The 21,527-nt window shown below is 45.2% G+C and overlaps 1 protein-coding gene and 1 long non-coding RNA gene across 2 annotated transcripts in view; both read left to right on the top strand.

The window, feature by feature from the left end:
- Positions 1–21,527, top strand: part of LOC129643834 (uncharacterized) — a 45,817-nt gene that overhangs the window by 9,626 nt on the left and 14,664 nt on the right. The window contains exon 2 of the long non-coding RNA XR_008710534.1: positions 9,771–9,878. This is a non-coding gene — a long non-coding RNA (uncharacterized LOC129643834). The remainder of the gene's footprint in view (positions 1–9,770; positions 9,879–21,527) is intronic.
- SOX2 (SRY-box transcription factor 2) lies at positions 6,941–9,029 on the top strand. The gene has a single exon (XM_055568956.1). The coding sequence runs from the start codon at positions 6,964–6,966 to the stop codon at positions 7,927–7,929; it is 966 nt and encodes a 321-aa protein (XP_055424931.1). The 5' UTR covers positions 6,941–6,963; the 3' UTR covers positions 7,930–9,029.

Here is a 21,527-nt window from a genome sequence, read left to right as displayed (position 1 = left end):
ACTCTTGGGGAATTTGTATTATGCCTGACTGTACTTCTGGAAAGGGGATTTTGCAGGTAACACAGGAGCAGTGTGCACCATGAGATCTCCAAAAGGAAGGACATTAAACCCCACTACTGTAGCTTGGAAGGGACCAGGCTAAGGGAAAGATGTTCTCTCTGCTTGGTGGGCTGCCGGTGCAGGCTGTGAGGAGCCCAGCCCACACTTTGGTGTTACTTATCTGTCATTTAATATGGTCTAGAGAAACTTTAAGGAGGACTTAGATTTGTTTTTCACATAAAAGCTGTGGTCATAGTCAACTGAAATAATCACATTTGGAGAATTTGAGACAATCGTCTTTTTCCCAAAATGGGGGCAACAATCCTAGTGGCTGGCAAATTAGGATTCTAAGGAAACCCTGTTCCTTTGGTATGATTAGTTGCATGAGATAGTATGGTCAATCAGGGAGGTACGTATTTAGACTCACAAGCAATGATTTAGAGGTGGGAAAAGGCCCATGTGTTTTTTGGGCCATTTGCAGTTCTTGGTGATCTATATGCTGATTTTTATTTTTCATTTGCTTCTCCTAAATTTAATATCAAAATCAGAGGATCTTTTTTTTTTCAGTGCAAATGAAAACCACTGGTGGCAGCTATTTACTCATTTTTAATTAAATTTTTTATGTTGTATTGGAATATAGCTGATTTACAATGTTGTAACAGTGTCAGGTGGACAGCAAAGGGATTCAGCCACACACATACCTGTATCCATTCTCCCCCAGAATGGCAGCCTTTAAATTTTCAGTTTATCTTTTTAAAAAGAGAATTTCTGTTTTAATAATTAGATTATTTAATGGCCACACTGAATTTTCCCTGGACAATAGCTGCAGTACAGAGACTGAATCCTATGTTAAAATTGCTTGATAATTCAGGAATAGAAATGAAATTGTGAAATTGTGTTAAATATTTTCCAGAAAATATTTAAGCTGGAATATACAGGGATGTGTGTGTGTGTGTGTGTGTGTGTATATATATATATATATATACACACATACATACTATAAGCAATATGATTCTTATATACAACCCTAAAGACATACACAAGTGATTATATATAACTCTGTTGCCGTAATTTGAAAGGAGAAATATATTTAGTTTTATAACTATTGAGTTCTTTTTAAAATGTATTTATTTCATCAGTGGGAATTAGATGAAAGAAATGAGTATAAAAAAGGAACTGAATGCAGAGTAGCCCTGCATTCCTTAGGTTTCAAGGGTCCTTACAGCTCTTGAGTGAAATTATTTGGTGAAATTGGGTCTGGACTGAAATAGCATTTGTTATCCCCTTATTCATTTGTTATGTGTAATACCACTTCTGAAAATTAAATGCAAGGTGCTGAAGGGACAGACAAGAAGAAAAAAATATGATTAAGCAATTTAAAATTGTCACTCTATCATGCATCCACATGCATGTCTATGCCTTAGTAAATAAAAAGGGATAGAGGTATATGCTAGTCCTTTGTATCAGCTAGAAACATTTATTGTTTCTGTTGCTGTCAGTAATCCTCCACACTTCCAAAACCTGACAAGTTTGCCAATATGAAGAAAATGGGAGAAATACAAGTGAAAGTTTCTATCATTTTGAAAATTGCTTTATAAAAATTGAAGTATCCCCCTCTTGGATTTCCTTCCTGTGAGGGACCCTTCACAACCTAAAGCAAATGAAGTTTGGTAACAGGACAATTCTATTCTAATTTTTGCTCTTCCTTTCAGTATTCTAACTTTTTCCAGACTATTTTGTATTGATGTTCTGGGGAAATATATGGTGCTTTTTTTAAGGAAAAAAATCCTCTATGTTTGTTTGATAAATCTTGGAGAATCAAGTGTTGATCATTTTGAAAGTCTTGTGGCATGATCCAGTTTGGAGTGACTGAGGTTTTTTGCAGTTTAGAAGGGGGAAGGAAGCATTTTAAAAATTGACTTATACCAGTTTCCTTTCTTTATAATTCTCAGTTTTCTTTTTTCTTGCGTTGGGAGCTAAATGTCAATAAAATCTCATCTTACCAGATTGCACCAACGTTGTCCCAAACACTGAAAATCTTCCTTTATTTTTGGCTTTTAAAGTCAGGAACTTTCCTTGGGTTGCCGTACTTCTCTTTTTAGTTGTATTCGCTTCTTACTTCCCATACTGCTGGTGTGATCTCTTTCACTCCAGTATGATCACTGCTATGGTCACTTTCCCTGGAGCTGGTTGGAAGGTTAGGATTCGAAGGAAATATGATTTAAAAGAGGAAGAAGAAGAAGAAGAAAAAAAAACCCTTCATTTGGCCAAATCCAACTCCTAATATACTTAACCAGTTCCAGAATTAGAAATCCTTTCTGTACATTTTCTTCTATTTTTCTCTCTTTTTTTCCTTACGTAATGAAATTAAAACTTTTGGAACCCACAGTTGACATTTTTCAGAAAATTGAGTTATCAAGGCAGTAATTATTTCACGGGGAGATAAAACTCTCATAGCCCTAACTGTCAAATAGGACCCTTTTCAGATTTTAATTACAAAATAAAATTAGTCTGCTCTTCCTCGGAATGGTTTGTGAGTGGTTAAACAGAGCTTTCCCCCCAATACTGGTGGTCGTCAAACTCTGCTAATTAGCAATGCTGAGAAATTCCAGTTAACAAGGACATTCTCCAAGACTCTGCAGGTTCCCTGCCGTTTGCCTTCATTTCCATAAGAAGATTAAGAGAGGAGGGGAACACACTCAAATGCAGATGCAGAAAAGAAGCGTTTTTTAACAAGCATCATAATAGTAAGATGCCTGGCTAGTTCTCACCTAATTACTGCAAGTTAAACCTCTATTTGCCACTAAGGAGAAAAAATAAGTCTACAGTCCCCCATCTCCACAAAATTGTTAGTTGGCTTCAGATATAACACTTGAGGAGGGATGCAGGAGTTCAGGAGGGAAATATGAATGCAAAAGATTTTTTTAAAAAACTGAGTTACACTTAATCAGTTAAGGATTTGGAGTTGGGGCCTATAATAAAACAAAATCGAATCAAAATATCCTGGGCATTAAGGATTCTTAATTTCTAAGCTTACTCTGAAAGTGTGCAGCTTTTTGCTGCCCAAGGAAGGGAAATGTTACACTATCTTTAGATTAAGCACTTTCACATTTTCATAAACTGTGCCAGTGGCAACATTTTAAATTCTCAGAGGATGAAGCACCCTCTTCCAAGTCTTATTTTGATTCCTCAGTAGTCAATGGTGTATTGTTATTAGTACTGTAGCCGTCTGTTAGAAGCCTAAAGCCGGGCTGCTTCTGTCATCTATTATGATTGTTATAGTTATTATTATATTTAGGGCCCAGTGATGGTGCTGGATTGAAATAGAGTGGCCGGTGATCTGATTTTTTTAATGCATATGTTCTAAAAAATCTAATGAGAAAATTGTTTCTGCTATCACCATCTTCTTTAATCTTATTTTCATAGCACATTATTATGCATAAACGCCAGCCACAGTTAGTTTATTGCCTTGATAAGTACAGCAGGCTTAATTAAAATAAAGCTGTAAATAAATGCAACCAATGATAACACAATTGTAATGTATTTCCATAGCTTATTTATATGATAAAAGCAATTAACAAAAGACCTAGCCAGCCCCTTTAACCTCTTAAATGCATTATTATAGAGTTCAGGCACAAACACATGCATCTGAGAATGTATAAAAGCTTTTATATATCATACCAAGGAAAAATTTGTGCCTCTTACTACTACCCTTGAGAGAGATTAATAACATTTGCTTCTATAACCATCCATTATTAGTATTTATTTTAATACATATACACCATTATCCACATCAACCCCTTGTATTTTTTTTCTTCAAACTTAATTATCCATAACCTTTTTTTTTTTAGTTTTCCGATAATGCTATTAAGCGCAGACCAATGCATACACAATCATAAAGTGAACGTTTGGTCTGCCCTTCATGGCGTCTGGACAATCACAATTCATTCATATGTTGAATCTCATAATTTGTACCTATTTTTTCCCATGGTTTAACCTCCCACTTATCTCTAGGTTATATGTACATTTCTAAGCTAAGCAAATTAAATCCGATTCTTGTGATTTGGTTTCATAGCTTATACATGTTAACTTTTCTTTTGTTTAGATTACGTGCAATTAGTTTGGTCTCACTCCCATCCCCCTCATTTTTTTTTTTTTTCTTTAATTATTTCCAAACACCTTATTTTAAAGGTTAAAAGCAATAGTCTTGGAAAAGTGAATCCACCAGTAGGGGGCGCACCAGCCACATCCCTGAAACCAGACGCGCTGAAAAGCCGGTGGCCGCCTTCTGTTACCCAGATCCTCTCAACCTTTTCTCTTTCCTAACTCCAGGTCTCTGTTTAGCTTAATATTACACCTCGAATAAACTGAAAACTTTAAAGACTTTAAAACAGAAGATTCTGCTTTATTTTGAAGAGTAAGTGTGTAAGTTTTCGAACTAGCATCATCTTTCCCGGATTCCTGATAACTACAACTAACCATAACTTAAGTGCTAATAAGAGAAACTGCAGGGGTAGGAGAGGCTGATTGGAAATAATAATTTATTAAGAAAAGTCTGCAACTTTTCTGGGTTTCCAGGGAGCAGACTTGAGTTTGACTAGAACAGAAAAGCCTGGGAAGGCAGGGATCGGGAAGCTGGAGCTGGGGGGTGGGGGTAGGGGGTAGGTTATGGGAAGAAGGTTAGTAAGGAACAAAACAATGCACAGTTTTGTAAAGATAATAAATGGAACGTGGCCGACAGATACTATTCAGTACATTTTCTCTGGGTGAGTAAGGGTAGATCAGGGGAGGAGGGAGGCGGAGAGAGTGTTATAGAAGAAAGAAAATAAGTAACCCTGATGGTTTAAGCCCTTTATAAAAAAGAAATGGCATCAGGTTGTTTTGTTGTTTTTTTTTCCCATCTCCTCCCGTCCCCCCCGCCCCACCCCCCCGCTTTGTAGTCAAGTGCATTTTAGCCACAAAGATCCCAACAAGAGAGTGGAAGGAAACTTAGACGGGGCTTTGTTTGACTCCGTGTAGCGACAACAAGAGAAACAAAACTACCTATTTGTAACGGACGTGCTGCCATTGCTCTGCGCATTGAGCGCCTACCTATTGAAATCTTTACGTCGGGACAATGGGAGAGCGGCTAAAATTACCCTCTTGGGTCCTGGGAGGGCAGGATTCCTGAGCCCCTACTCCCGCCCCCATCCCATCCTCCTCCAGCCCGGGCCTGGCCGGGTTCGCTCCCTTCTCCAGCCCAGGTCGCCTTCCTCTTGCCTTGCCTGGCCTGCACCTGTGCCTGGAGAGCACCACCCCCGCCTCCCAGGCCCGGAACCCCCTTCGAGGGCAGCCCAGACCCAGGCTGCCCGGGCGATGCGGCCACCGCGGTAGAAGTCAGTGGGGGAAATGCCAGGGCTGGTTCTGCTGGAGTCCTGGGAACTCTGCGTGGGAGGGAGTTTGTGAGTGCGGCTCAAAAGCCACCTCCAAGCAGTGCCCGGAGATGCCAGGAAGTTGAGACTACCCTCCCCCATAGCCTGCACTTCTCAGGGCCCTTCGGTTGATCTTTTTCTTCCCCCAGCCCGCCTTTGGAACCCCGCTCCACTGAGATCCCTCCTTGGGGCGGGGAGCTCAGGAGAATGGGGAGAGAGGACGAACGTCCCATTTTGCACGGACTGAGTGGAGGAAGATGGGTGGGAGCTGTGGCTAGGGTGAGGACCAAGCTGTGGTTTCCTGCCCCGCGGGCTGAGCTGGGCCGGGAAGAGGGTGGATTCGGCTGCTCACACAGGCCTGGTCTGACCTCAGCTCTGGAGGCAACCGCACAGTCGGAGCAGGATTTATTGGGGAAAAAAAAACAAGAGTACATTACGTGGAAGCAAGAAGGTTTTGAGGACAGAACTTCTTGTCGGGACAGTGTGAGAAGGGGGCGAACGAGTGTCGGTGCCCGTGGAGCGAGCCGGGCGAGCGGAGAAGCCAGCTTAGGGAGAAGCGCTGGATCGGCTGGAGTTGGGGGAAGTGTGCGGAGGAGCGGGAGAACAATGACACACCAACTCCAGCACGGCTGGTTTCCAGAAATATTAGTGGGACAGTCTCACTGAGCCACCTTCTCTGCCCTGCCCCCCCCCACCTCAGCTTCTCGCGCCCCCCTCCTCATTTCAGCAGTCCGCACCAAAAGAGTAAATTCAAGATTAAGTTTAAAGAAGAAAATATCGTAGTCTTAGGGCTGTTTACCCACTTCCTCCGAAAAGGCGTGTGGTGTGACCTGTTGCTGCGAGAGGGGATACAAAGGTTTCTCAGTGGCTGGCAGGCAGGCTGTGGGAGCCGCCTCCCCCTCCCTCCCCCCTCCCGCGCCTTCCCCCCGCCTCCCCCGCTCGGCTGGCGGCGCGGCAGGCCCCGCCCCCTTTCATGCAAAACCCGCCGGCAAGGCTGGGCTCGAGTGGAGGAGCCGCCGCGCGCTGATTGGTCGCTGGAAACCCATTTATTCCCTGACAGCCCCCGTCACATGGATGGTTGTCTATTAACTTGTTCAAAAAAGTATCAGGAGTTGTCAAGGCAGAGAAGAGAGTGTTTGCAAAAGGGGGAAAGTAGTTTGCTGCCTCTTTAAGACTAGGACTGAGAGAAAGAAGAAGAGAGAGAAAGAAAGGGAGAGAAGTTTGAGCCCCAGGCTTAAGCCTTTCCAAAAAATAATAATAACAATCATCGGCGGCGGCTGGATCGGCCAGAAGAGGAGGGAAGCGCTTTTTTGATCCTGATTCCAGTTTGCCTCTCTCTTTCTTTTCTTCCCCCAAATTATTCTTCGCCTGATTTTCCTCGCGGAGCCCTGCGCTCCCGACACCCCCGCCCGCCTCCCCTCCTCCTCTCCCCCCCGCCCGCGGGCCCCCCAAAGTCCCGGCCGGGCCGAGGGTCGGCGGCCGCCGGCGGGCCGGGCCCGCGCACAGCGCCCGCATGTACAACATGATGGAGACGGAGCTGAAGCCGCCGGGCCCGCAGCAAACTTCGGGGGGCGGCGGCGGCGGCGGCGGCGGCAACTCCACCGCGGCGGCGGCGGGCGGCAACCAGAAGAACAGCCCGGACCGAGTCAAGCGGCCCATGAACGCCTTCATGGTGTGGTCCCGCGGGCAGCGGCGCAAGATGGCCCAAGAGAACCCTAAGATGCACAACTCGGAGATCAGCAAGCGCTTGGGCGCCGAGTGGAAACTTTTGTCCGAGACGGAGAAGCGGCCGTTCATCGACGAGGCCAAGCGGCTGCGAGCGCTGCACATGAAGGAGCACCCGGATTATAAATACCGGCCCCGGCGGAAAACCAAGACGCTCATGAAGAAGGATAAGTACACACTGCCGGGAGGGCTGCTCGCCCCGGGCGGCAACAGCATGGCGAGCGGGGTCGGGGTGGGCGCCGGCCTCGGCGCGGGCGTGAACCAGCGCATGGACAGCTACGCGCACATGAACGGCTGGAGCAACGGCAGCTACAGCATGATGCAGGACCAGCTGGGCTACCCGCAACACCCGGGCCTCAACGCGCACGGCGCCGCTCAGATGCAGCCCATGCACCGCTACGACGTGAGCGCCCTGCAGTACAACTCTATGACCAGCTCGCAGACCTACATGAACGGCTCGCCCACCTACAGCATGTCCTATTCTCAGCAGGGCACCCCTGGCATGGCGCTTGGCTCCATGGGCTCGGTGGTGAAGTCCGAGGCCAGCTCCAGCCCCCCCGTGGTTACCTCTTCTTCCCACTCCAGGGCGCCCTGCCAAGCCGGGGACCTCCGGGACATGATCAGCATGTACCTCCCCGGCGCCGAGGTGCCGGAGCCCGCCGCCCCCAGCAGACTTCACATGTCCCAGCACTACCAGAGCGGCCCGGTGCCCGGCACGGCCATTAACGGCACACTGCCCCTCTCGCACATGTGAGGGCCGGACGGTGAACTGGAGGGGGCGGGGGAGACATTTTCAAAGAAAAAGAGGGAAATGGAGGACAGCAAGAAACAGCATGGCGAAAAACCCGGTACGCTCAAAAAAAAAAAAAAAAAAAAAATCATCCACAGCAAATGACAGCTGCAAAAGAAAACGCCAATCCCATCCACACTCACGCAAAAACCGCGATGCCGGCAAGAAAACTTTTATGAGAGATCTTGGACTTCTTTCGGGGGGACTATTTTTGTACAGAGAAAACCTGGGGTGGGCAGGTGGGGAGGGCGAGGGAATGGACCTTGTATAGATCTGGAGGAAAGAAAACTACGCAAAACTTTTTAAAAGTTCTAGTGATACGGTAGGAGCTTTGCAGAAAGTTTGCAAAAGTCTTTACCAATAATATTTAGAGCTAGTCTCCAAGCGACGAAAAAAATGTTTTAATATTTGCAAGCAACTTTTGTACAGTATTTATCGAGATAAACATGGCAATCAAAATGTCCATTGTTTATAAGCTGAGAATTTGCCAATATTTTTCAAGGAGAGGCTTCTTGCTGAATTTTGATTCTGCAGCTGAAATTTAAGACAGTTGCAAACGTGCAAAGAAGAAAATTAATCAGATTGGGCATTTTAATTGTTTAAAAATTGTACAAAAGGAAAAAATTAGAATTAAGTACTGGCAAAACCATCTCCGTGGTCTCTAAAGGGGCAAAAGTTTTAGATTGTACTAAATTTTTTTAACTGTTAAAAGCAAAAATGGCCATGCAGGTTGACATCGTTGGTAATTTATAATAGCTTTTTTGTTTCCCAACTTTCCATTTTGTTCAGATAAAAAACCAACATGAAATTACTGTGTTTGAAATATTTTCTTATGGTTTGTAATATTTCTGTAAATTTATTGTGATATTTTAAGGTTTTCCCACTTTTAGTTTCCGTAGTTGTATTTTAAAGATTCGGCTCTGTATTATTGAATCAGTCTGCCGAGAATCCATGTATATATTTGAACTAATACCATCCTTATAACAGGTACATTTTCAACTTAAGTTTTTACTCCATTATGCACAGTTTGAGATAAATAAATTTTTGAAATATGGACACTGAAATTATGCTTGAGTCTTTCATTTATTTGGATAACATTGTGATTATAACCTAGCTCCTCGGGGAATATACTGTGCTCAGCCAAGAACGCAGAGTACCTAAAACCTTGGTATTCTAGTCCAGTAGCATGTGCTAATGTTAACTGCAACAAATAAATGGCTGGATGATTAATTGAATAAGTATTCTCGAAAAAATGGAAATGCTTATGTCATTTCCAAAATAGAAACTAGGGACATATATTGTAAACCCACCCCCTCCTTTTCTAAGCAGCATGAATAAGCATGATGGGGACTTAAACTGATTTATGCCACTTGTTGCCAGAAAGGAGTCAATTCTGAAAAATTTCATGTAGCTTAGCAGATGGGGTATTGAGCCAAATCAGAACCAGGTTGGCTGGTTTTGTTTTCGTTTTCTTCACAGCACAATGGCCCTTTGGAAACGTGGTTATAGGGGGAAATGATGCTTCTTGTATAGGAATAATTGCAAACTAGACAAGCAAAGTGCTCATCTGCTGGGTGGATGTTTAGATTACTCTGGCCCTGCTATTGTCTGAGAAGAAACAAGTGGTTTGCTTCTTTGTTCCATCACTTCATAAACTTTCTTCTCTGCCTTTTCCTGTTTAGGGACGAGGGAAAGCAGAGAGCGGCTTGCAAAAACTCCCCGACTTATCACAGCTATTTATTATTATTATTTATTTTCTTTTTTCCTCTCTCTCCCTCCACGAATTCCATTTCTTAAATTGACAGCGTGGGTCCAAGCCTGTAGCCCCAAATCGGATAATCTCTGCAGCTGATAACAAGCAAAAGAGAAGCCAGGCAACAGCCATATTAAAGAAGAAAACAATCAACTCTGAGGTAGATATTTTACTTTGTCCGGTCTAATCACATTTAGAGATGATTGTGCTTTTGATCTGTTAACCATGTTTTACTAGAGTAGTAGAGAAGTAGGGGGAGGGGAAAAGGGGTGGAGAAACAAGATTGGATTTGTTGTTTTCTTTTGCCCTAGGAAAGGTAAAGAAAGACTGTAGTTATCCTCAGTGGGAGCGGAAAAGTTAGGGAATCGCCACGGTCTCTGAATTAGCGATGTTTCAGCTTCGCAGCGAACCCGCGCGCTCTGGCGCAGAGAATCTGTAAGACCGACTCGGGGACTTTCTTTTATTCACTACTTACGTCGTTCATCTTCCCCTACCGAAGGGGACCAGGAACCTAGAGTCCTGCCTTAGGAGCGTGGGTTTCCTTCCTACAATTTCAAGGGCTTGTTGTGTGAACTTGCCACAACTTTGGAGAAGTTGGAATCCAGCTGCGCCTTTCACCCTTGAGTAAAGTATAGGCTGCAGCCACTAAATTAGTTCATCCCGTTGGTTTGCATCTTCTTGTTTTCCAAGAAAGTATTTCTCTCTCGTGGTGTTGTTATATTAGTTCTGGGCTCAGCTGAGGATATCCTCATATTTTCTCTTTTTATTTCATATGGATTGCTTTATGTGTTGGTTTTTTATTTTATTCCCTTTTTTCATCCTCATTTTTAGGGTAATATTGTACTGAGAAAGACAATTATTATGCCAGTTCCCAATTCTAAGTGAGGCATTTCTCCCCCTAATTAATGCAGAGACTCTAAAAGAATTTCCCCTGGCCTGGCCAGCCATTGTAATGCATATACAGATTATTCACGTGGTAATGAGCACATTCGCCAGTTCTTGCTCACACATACGAATAAAAGAAACTTTGAATAAAGATCCAAATGATCTTGCTGGGGGGTGGGCAGAATATTCCCGGAATTTGAGCCAATCAACTATATAGAGTGTATATATTTGAAAAAAAAAAAAAGATATATTAGAAATATGTATTGGGGTTTGGAGTAATTGCACTGCACTAACCTCCTGTTTAAAAAGCCCCACAGGATCAGACTGAAAAAGAAAAAAACTTACTGGCAAAATGCTCAGATTCAAATATTTTGCAAGAGTGATATTGTGGGAAGTTGAACTAGTTTTGAATGACTGTTACTGTCTGCTGAAAGGAGAGTACTTGCATTCTCCCTCCTAACCCTTCATAGGTCCTAACCAATGAATGGAAAAACATTTTGTTTGCAAATATAAATGCTTTTGATAAACTGCGTTTGAGGAAAATGATGCATATTTCATCACTCATTGGATTGGGTTGGTTCCCCAAGATGTGTAGTTTCATGGCTAGATCGATACTGAACATATGATATTTTAATTATAACATGATTTCCAAGAAGGGGGTAAACCCATAAGCTTGCCTAGAGATGATTATCTCCCAGTGCTAAAGTTGTTGAGTGTTCAATTCCTTCCTTGGGATATTATCCTGCTCACTAAAACTATTCAATTTGCAGTGAAAGAGGTGAATTTAATGTTTTGCTAACCTTATACACAGGATAGAAATGGGCAGAAGGATGAGATTATTTGTTCCCTCTGCAATTTTTTTCTCTCCCTGCATCCCCTCCCATACTTTAAATAAAGAGTGTTAAAATATTTTGCTGAGCTGTAGTAGATTAGCAAGGTTTCTTGCCAATGCTGGGAAGCCGGTATTACAGATGGTCCCAGGGGAAAATGGCTCACATTAACTACTAAATGAATATTTGACAAGGGCTCATTCGGAGGTATTATTACTATAAACGTGTCCCTACTGGACTTTTCAAGGGTCAAAGAGCAACGCTTCAATTAATTATTTAGTCTGCTAGTAGATTTGGTTGTAATAGCTGTACTTATTTCTAGAACCGACACATTCTTACAGTAGGAAATCTCAGGAGAATCTTCTCCATCAGCAGTGCCTTGAATTGAAATACACACAGAGCCCTGGCTGACTTTTTCATAAAATCTTTTCCTGGACTGGGAGTATGTGTATGTGTATTAAGGGGGAGGGGGGTTATAGTCTCTTTTTCTATTTTATTTACTGGTTTTAGGTTTCAAAGGAAGAAAACAAGAACATAATAAGTTGTCTTAATTTCTGCATCATGTCTGGCATAGTCTTTCAGGGCCTTGCAATTTGGAGAGAGAGGGGAGGAGATTTATTTATAACCTTTGCCTTTTCTAAGTGGAGATGTCACAGAATTTCAGAAACTCAAGCAGGCTCGGAATTTAGAAAGGATACAGATTCCCATTTGCCAGTAAAATTCAGGTTTTAAAATGGAAGACTCTGTAGATTGAGTACTGAGTTCTAGTAGTCTCACAGTAAATTAGGGTACAAGATAATCCCTCCTCCCCTCCCTACCTATTGGGTGTGAACATTTCCAGGTATAATGGGGTGGGTGAATGTTCCATTTCTGCCTTGTCATAAGTTCCTCTGAGACCCCAGGTAAAATGGGAAGAGAATGATTTTGAGAGTAAGATTCTTTGACAATAATATAAGGTGAATGAATAAGAGATAAGCTGCAAGGGGTGGGGAAACGGGGAACGGGATGCAGTAATTACAAACCCAATTCATTCAGCTTTTCAGAACTTTTGTTGTGGGCGCTCCATTGATGGGTTTTGAGCTGACACTTTTCTCACGTTATAAAGAACTGATCAGCACCTCAGGAGGACAAGAAATACCGTTTAACTGCATAGTGATGGGGTCTTCATTTAGAACCCTTACAAGAAGAAAATTAAACAGTGCCTTTGTGTGCACAAGGTTTACTTTTCAACTGCTAACAGTTTATAGCTAAATGCCCTGAGATTGAAGTTTGATTGTGGTTTGATTGCCTGATATCTGGCATTGTTAATTAATTTATTTGTTGTAATTAAAAGATTTTAAAATATCCTTCCCCCCTGCTTTTATTTCTTGCTTTTGGAGGATTTTGCAAAACAGGTTCTTATATTTTGCTTTGTGGAAGGAATTTCCTTTGCCATGAGCTTTAGCAGAGGCCTGAGTTAACATTTTCCTGAACTTCCTTTCCACCACCACCCCCAATATTGCCTTAAAATAATTTGCATCTCACTGTTTTTTATACTGCCTTTCCTTGCTCTCAGAGCAAAGGCTGTTTTCAGGACAACTACAAGTGAGATTGGGGGTAGGGTTGATTGATTTATTTTCGTTGCTTTTTTTTTTTTTTTGACCGAATTTGGAAGATGGCTGGATGGATTTCCTTGGGGACCTCCTCGATGAGGTGAATCCCTTTAAGACAGGAGAAGAGGGAGAAACTCTTGACCTTTACTATGAAAATATGGATTAAAGTCCAAAGGGACACGGCTTCCAGAGTTCTAGAGTAAGCAAATGTGGAAAGAGCTTTCCAGAGATTAGGAAATTGCCCAAACCAGAGAACTGGTTTAGTGTCTTTCATAGTTATTTTCTATTTAAAAACTTTCCTGGAAATATGACCTCTAATATCACCCAGAGAGACGTTGTAACATTACTCCCTTCTGACGATGCTGTCCAGTTTTACAATTTTTGTTTTCAATTTTTTCTGTTTTGCTTATGTGGCCTTTAGGAAATTATAGATTTGACTCTCTTATTATTTTAACTAAGAGACTTCTCTTTGGGAGAGTGGGCTCCTAAGACAAGCCAAGATTTCCCATGGTAGACAGCTCTCTTTCTGTATGCGGGTTCAAGGGATTTTATTTTATATTTGGTGTAACGGTCGTATTTCTTATTCCTTGAGCGATGCACTTAGTTTCTGTTAAAAGCAAATAGGACGTCCTCTCTTTTCAGGATCCAAAGATATTTGTTACTTTTGGGATTTTGGACTTGAGAGGCTTGCTCTACTTTGCAAAGAAGTGCCAGGTGATGTAAAAGCTCCCAGGAGTCACTCGTTTCATTACCCTCGTCTGCCTTTATGTACAGATGAAACGTGCAGTATTAGTAAAGATTTCAGCGCTTTGAACTATCTTCTGCCTCCCTCCCCGTGCTTCTGTGCGGGGCGCGACTCAGGGCTATGAGCGCGCGGGCCTCCCACCGTCTGCCCCAGGGAGCGCGCCGCGCCCAGCGCTGGGAGCGGATGCGCGGGCAGATGGAAGCTGAGGCGGCCAAGCGCTGGGCCGGGGCCCTGACGTCACCGCGGCCGTGGCCACGGCCCCCATCGGGCTCCCTGAGAAGGTGCTGCGTGGGGCTCGAGTTCTCTCCGCGCGGACCCTGCCCAAACTGCCCGATTTCCTTTCTAGGCCCTGGGCCGTGCCCGCGTCGGGCAAGTTTGCAGTCTGCCGAGTTGTTGAGAGCTCTCGCCCCTCCAGAGTGCTCTAGCTCCTGTACCCCAGCCCTCTCCACGTTGACATCGTGACGCCAAAGACAGCTCTAGACTCTAGACTTCCCAAATCAGAGGCTCACTGACTCAAGTTCTGCCTTCCTTTTGCCTCTTAACCCAGACCCTTATTTTTAAGGGGTTGTTTGTCCTTGTTTGGCGCCGAGGCTCAGCATGAGTTATCTTGATCTTAGTCCTTCCCAGTGCCAGAGGTTGCGGATAGACATGGCTGTGGGATGCTACAGGAGCTATGTGGGCTCCCGGGAATATTGCTCCCCCTCTAGGATCAGAGTAGGTGGGGATGGGAGGATGCAGATCTCTCTTTTCCGTTTATAAAATAGGGATAATATATAATTACCCCGCAGAAGATGAGTACAAAGTCACTGACACTAAACAGGATTAACAGCTATTACTTTTCTTACTGCCCAATGGTAATAGGGAAGGTGATAGGGAAGGCAAAAGAGTCTCATTTGGACTCCAGAGTTCAATACCGACATTTGGGTTCCTCCTCTGCTTGCTGGTCTTTGGCCATGAAATTAGCCTTGTTTGGACCACCCTGCTCCCTTTTCCAGTGCCCTTCCTGGCTTTAGGGTTCGCCTAGGAAGTTATCCTGCAAACTTGCCACCCCTGGGCATCTTTCCGAAGGGAGGGATACAGATATTCCTGGCAGGAGCCGCCCCCACCCATAAAAGGCAGAAAAAATAATTACTGTATTAAAAGGAGCAGCAAATTCTTCCCAAGGGTTCTTATCGCTGGCGGCCAGACCAGTAACAGGACTGCGCCCCCACCCCCACCTCGTGACGTCAGGGTCTGCAGGGCCTCCGGGATGAGATGATTCGTTTGAGCGTCCCAGAAAGGACCATGCAAACACTTGCAGGACGAGGCCAGGGGAGCTGGCCCCCTTCCCCAACACCCAGCTCCAGCTTTTGAAGTCTCAGAGGCTCTCCGCCTCAACACAACCAAACACAGCGATAGCAAGAGTCTTCACTACACATACAGTTAGCCACAGGACAACCATCTCTATCACCTTGGCACTCTATATATTTATATATTTATCCATTTACATATATGTAAAGAACAATATTTATAGTTTTTTGATTTGCTAACTAGAGTTTGTTGTGAAGTCTGAATGAGTTGATTTTGATTTAACGTGTGTTTTGAGATGATAAACGCCTTTACAAAGTACACCACATCCTTATTTTATTTCGTGCCGCATAAGTTTCACTGGTGGTTGGAGAACTGGACTCCCAAAAGTTCTCCGGTTCCGATATGGAGAGGTGATTAGGACAGTTGCTTCTGGCTTGCCATTGCTATGCCATTTCGATTTTCTCTTTCCTTCTCCATCCCTAATAATTTGTGTAGCTTGTAATAATCTTTTTTTAGAATCAAAAAAGTATTGCTGAGAGAACTCCTTGGAACAGTGATTTAAACTGTAGATAAGAATGACATTTGGTCTGTGCACTCCATATGAAATGGATAAAATTATGTGTTAGGTGAAACACCTCTGCATTTCTCAAGTTTTATTTACGACCCAATGTAATTCATTGAATGCCCTTGCAACAGGAAGGATTGTAGGGCCTTATATTGGCTAGACTAATGATTTGCTGAGAATGAGCCAATATTTCACATACAGTCAGTTTAGTATCAACTTACATCCAGGTTGATTTGACTATCACATGTAACTCAATTCTGGGTTATTGCATAATATTACAGTTTAATCAGTCTGAAATACTAACTGGCAAAGTTGTGTTTCCTTCTGCTTAAAGTCCTCTTCCCTTTCTTTGTTTCCCCCCTTACTCCTACCTCCAAGGAAAATCTCATAAACTCAAGTTTGCCTTGTGAGAGTTTGTTTACTCCAACTTCTGTTAAACTAGACTAACACTCTCTCATCAGCTTTCTAAACACTCTCTCATCAGCTTTGTAAAATGGTGCAAAAACATCTTGGAGTCTAAGATGGCAAAATAAACCTGAGCATATGGGAGGAAGACTTTATTGTTAGAAAATTGATTTAAATGTTTAACTCACACTTCAGCCTGGTTGCCTCCCTTACTACCCTCTCTCACTTTGCTCACTGCCCACCCTTGGCTCTTGGGTACCTCACCTCTATTAGCAAGTTGGTTCACCAGCATAAATTATGAATGCATTTCCAGCCACCGTTCTGTAAGATAAATCAGGGGCTTTTCTCTTTTGCAAATTTCTACTTTCGTTCCCATTAAAACTTCTCCGTGAGCCATGCTGCAGTGTCTTTTTGCAAACTTACTATGCCGGTGTAAAATATGAAGGTATGTTTTCAATAGGAAAAATCAGGTAATCTTTTCTCAAGAAGCCTTACACGTTAAGGATACAAAATATTTCATGGTTAGTTGTGTGAGCTTCCAAATTAGCTGCATATAAAGTATTTTAAGATTTTTTTGGCTGTCACTGGCTGGCAATACTCATTTTGTGTGTGTGTGTTGGTTTGAAAAGCAGGAAGAAATGTAATGAATTGAGTGCTGTCAGAGATGTCTTCTGTTTGAACAATCTGCGATGGGCTGAATGGCAGAGACTCCCTCATCCAGTGCAGGTGCAGTAGAGCTGGGGAAGGGGGAGAGGGGGGCTCCCTCTGTTCAGTCAAAAAGCACCATTCTCCACAATAGACCACACACTGACAGCCAGCGTGACATCAACTCACACTTTCATACTTTTCCCCCCATCCATAGTTCTGAGTTCACAAAGTGGCCATACAGTAGCCTTGGTTAGGTTTCTTTAATGAACATTTTTGTGGCTCCATGACCAACATTGAAATCTGCTGAGCCCTGGGAGGAACAAATAGATTTTTAATCGAGAGTTCCAAATCAAAACGTATAGCCATAGGTTTTTAAAGTTAAGCTGGTCTCTCCACTCTCTCCCAATACCCATGCCCACAACAGCCACCCCCGCCCCTCCGCCCCCAGATGATCTGAAAACTCTGAGTTTAAAGTTCTTCTAAGATTCACTAGGTTCCAAGACGCTGTTTTCTGATGTCTGGAGAGAGAAACCAAACAGGAAGGGAGAGAAGGCACGAATTTGGGGTGTTTATTTAAATTTAAAAGAACCTCTAGTATTTTATTATGCTTCGTAAGAGGGTTAATCCTGCAAATGAACGGACATTAATCTGGTGGAGTGGAGTCTGTCCCCTTTTGAATTGGTTTTACTGGGAGATAGAGAAGGGGGTTAGGAAAGGCAGCAACTGTTCCAAAACTCTCGACAAAGATGCGACCACCCTTTGGCTGCCCCGCAGCTGAAGGGCCGGACCTTCTGAAGATTTCATTTTTACATTTGTTTAAACTCAGGCCTCGGTGCCTCAAGTTTTAAATGGAATTATTCAAGGAGGGTTCGCTACTAGAGAAATTCTTCTCGTCCATCCCTTCTTGCCACCACCCCCACGCGGTTCCTACTCTTCTCCGCCCCCAACCTCTACCCCCGCACCCGCCCCGCACTGCTTAATCTGAGCTTTTGGTGGAAAGAGGGAGGGGCAAGAAAAGGACTGTGCGGACCAGGAAGGTTCCCCCAGCGCCGCCGCCGCGCGGGGCCAGATTCCATGGCCCTGCCACTGGCTGATTTCCCTCTGTGCCCGGACTTGCTGAAGCATCGCGCCGAGGAAAATTGCTCCCCTGTTTGCTTATTTAAAAACCATGTAACCGTATATATTTTTAATCGCGGCAACAAAAATATCAACTTTCTAGCCCTTGGAGCAAAACCTTTATCATTCGCCTGAACATTGTTCAGTGGGGTGGGGGCGGGAATAGGCAGACCTCCCAGGGCCGAAGTCACAGCCTTACCCAACACTCGCCTACGGCGTGGAGGCAAAGAGTCGGGAGTTCGAGGATATGGTGAGCAGGGTAAATAAGGACCAAGTTCTCTAAAAACCTCAAATAACACAGAAGAGATGTATCTTACCATCTCCGTGGCGCCCTTTGCTTGGGACTGCAACGAGTTGCCGATGACCTGCGATAAGTATGCCTACGGCGCCTACTAAAGTCTGGGCCTCGGAGGAGAGGCGTCTCCCTCCCCTCGACCCGCTGCCCGCCACCACTTGATAACTGCCGCGTCTTCCGGCAGGTACACACCCACAATTAATCTTTCTTATTAAAGCCTCCATTCTGTACCCAAGGGGCGACTCAAACCTATTTAGATTTTCTTGGTTGGCTGCACAAATTTAAGTGGGCAAAGAGTTATAAACCTAATAACAGAGGGCGAGAGAGAGTGATTTGAGTAGAGAAGACGCAAAGATCCACTAGGAGTGTGAGGATGCTGCGGGCCTTGCCCGCTCGAGGCCCCCGCCTCCGGTTGCACTCTAGGCTCTGGGAAAGACAGCGAACCTCCCGCGCACACACGGCGCGCAACCTCCGTACACACACCTTCATCGCTCACAGGTACACTTGCCCTGAGATTGCCTCTTCCAGATTTCTTATAAACCCCTCCCAGAAAGGAGGACATTTTCAGAGCATCCCAAACCAGGGAACTCCCAGAGAACCAGGGAAGGTCTGCACTGTTTGGGATTAATGGAGAATAATTAACACTGGAGACCGTTAATCACCACTTTGCTGCTCTCTCCCTCCTTTCGGGCCTGCGGCGACTGCCTCTATCGCTCCGGCTGCAGGCGCGGGTGGGTTCGCTGGTGAAAGTGAAGACGTCGCGGTAGCTGTCACCCAGTTCGGCTGTACTTTTTTAAACGCTCGCATATTGTTTGATTACTAATTCGAGTTAATATGATCTTTATGGCAACATAACAGTGGATAATTGGCCTTTTTTTCTGAACAACAATGTAAATCACAATCGCTTTATTATTTAATAACGTCAAACGCTTCGTTGGATTGGCCCCGACCGAGAAGACCTTTTCTTTCTAGACAGTGTTGTGGAGGAAGAACAATGAAGATCTAATTGTGGAGATTTCATAAGTTGGCTCCCGTAAATGAACAGCTTAGATATGGAAGTTCCAGCAGATGCGGGCACTACTGCCGTAGATACTCTACCCCCACCCCACCCCCAATGTACTCAGCCCAAACACTCTATTGGAGGTTTTTTGTGGTGGTGGTGGTCCTCAGATCCTAGCAACCACCCAAATCTTCCAGTAGCAATTAGAGCTTTTATCGGGCTTGCTCTTCAGCCCTTTATGTTGCCGATTTAGCATTAAGGCATTGAGTCCACATACCAAATTAGCGGAACTCCCCAAGAGCCACAACCACTAATGGCGCCCCTTCGGTTATTTTGGTTGTTGGACACGGAGAGCACGGACTCGGGGCTTTTAAAAAGTCTTATTTTGTTTTGATTTGATTTTTAAAACGGATTCACCAACGCAGTGTCTTGGAATATACTTTTTCAGGTAGAGTTTTACAAGAGGCACGAGTCATTATTTTGCTAATGCCTGCAAGAGCAGATGAAAGCCAGAGACCCCTCAAATGCAGATGGCAACGCTTGGAAGGATGGGCCCTCGTGGCCCGAATGAGAGATGAGTCACATTTGCCCCCAAAGCCCCAATTCTAACGGTTCTCTGTCGCGGCTCTTGCAGACTCAGGAGGACCGCTGTCTCTGGGGGTCTTAAGACTTTGGAGTTTTTTGCAAATGGGGAACCCTCACCATTTGCAATTCCGGTCAAGGAGAGAGACTCCGAGTCTACAGCAAGTTTTGGTTTTTTGCGTGTGCCCGCCTCTCCATTTTATTCAACTTCTACTGCTGGTCGGGAGGAAGAACAATTCGCCCCCCTCCTGCCCACCCGCCTCGCTTCTAAGATAAACAAGAGGTGCGAAATGCTTCGCCCGCACACGCGCCCTCGGGGCCCCTCTCCCCTTTCCCCCGGCGTACGGACTGTGCAGCTGTCCTCCTCCCAGACCTGAGTGGAGACACCCCACCCTCTCTTCCCACCCTCATTTTAAAACCGTCACATCGACGGTTCTAGAGTCATGTTCACATTTTCGGCCCCTCTTCCAATTTTTTCCGGTCCACTCTCCCCCTTTCTGAGAACCGAAAAAGTGACAAAGAAGAGTTGAGAAAGTGAGAGAAGGACATGGATTTTTCAAAAGTTATTCCCCCACCCCACCCCACCCCGCCCTGTTAAAAGTATATTTTACCACAAGGAGTGCATTAGGAAACTTTCCCTAACAGGACTTGGGCGCAGTGTTATTCTTCTCCAGGGGCCCGCTGGCCTCCCCGCCCCCGCTGGACAATGCCCGCTTTGAGGCTCGGTGGCCTGCAGGCAGCGGGAGACGAGGGGACTGGGCGGCCTTCCTCCAAGGGGCCCGCAGCTGGGGGAGCGCCGGGCAGGGAACAGGGCCGGGGAGGCGGGCCGCGCAGAAAGAAAAACCATAAAAACACAAGTTTCCTCCCCCACCCCCTCCACCCCCCCAAACTCCCCAGCCCTCCACAGAAGTCGGCTTTGAGGACGTGGGGGAAGGGCGGCTGGGGAGGGGGATGTAAGAGGTTTTGCATTTTGTTTCTTTCTTATTCTGCCCCCACCCCGTCCCAAACATTTTACTTCGACACAGAATTGTGCAGCCTAGCGTTTCCAAACCCCTCGCCTTCACTCTTGGGGACCTGGTCTCTGGTTAATATCTCAACCCGGGTCTTTAACGCTCGAATCGACCCGACGCCCAAGCCTGGACCCAGCCTTTCTCAACGCCGACTCCCCCCTCCCCCCTTCCACCTCAAGCCTCCCCGCTCGGGGTGCCGGGCCACAAGGGAAGCCCCCATGACCATGTACTCTGGGATGCTACTTTCTAGTTTGGGGTCTTTTTTCTCCCAAAGAGAACACCACCACACTCCCCCCTATGCAGCATCAGGGCAGGACCGCTGAGATCAGCAGAAGCCCTTGAAGGGTTACCATATTGGTGCAAGCGTTTGTCTGATGTTTTAAAAATTATACCAAACGGGGCGCCAAGGCCACGTGCTGTGCCTTCGAAACGCCGCCGCGGGCCCTGGCTTTCAGAGCCGGGGACGCCTGGCTGGCGCGGAGCGGGCGCAGAAGCCCCGCGAGGGCGTTAGGGGCCCGCGCTGCGCCGTAGTTCTGGCCGCAGCGCTGAATGAAGCGCATTATCTGGAGCGTGTTTGATCTGGGACTGCGTAGTCAGCTTCTGCTTTATTTGTTTGTTTGTAATCTCATATTTAGCAAGCCGGGACGGTGGCAGCAAGGGAGAAAAGGAAGGGATGGAGGAGGGGGCTTCGCAGTAACCACACCCCTTCCTAATGAGTTAATTTCCATATTTGCGCCTCCCGTGTCTAGCGCCCTCTTTTTCGCGACGCTACCGTGCTGTTGCGTCTTGCGCAGCGCAGACGCCTCCTCTCAGGGTTGAAATGAAAAAGCTCGCGGTGGGAGCAGA

This window comes from Bubalus kerabau, chromosome 2 (assembly GCF_029407905.1).
Source record: "Bubalus kerabau isolate K-KA32 ecotype Philippines breed swamp buffalo chromosome 2, PCC_UOA_SB_1v2, whole genome shotgun sequence".
In the NCBI taxonomy this organism is placed as follows: domain Eukaryota; kingdom Metazoa; phylum Chordata; class Mammalia; order Artiodactyla; family Bovidae; genus Bubalus; species Bubalus kerabau.
The sequence above is the reverse complement of the archived record's forward strand: the minus strand, read 5'-3'. Positions and strand labels throughout refer to the sequence as shown.

Excerpts from the sequence above, each read along its gene's own strand:
- SOX2 (XM_055568956.1), top strand. The coding sequence starts at position 6,964 with ATGTACAACATGATGGAGACGGAGCTGAAGCCGCCGGGCCCGCAGCAA.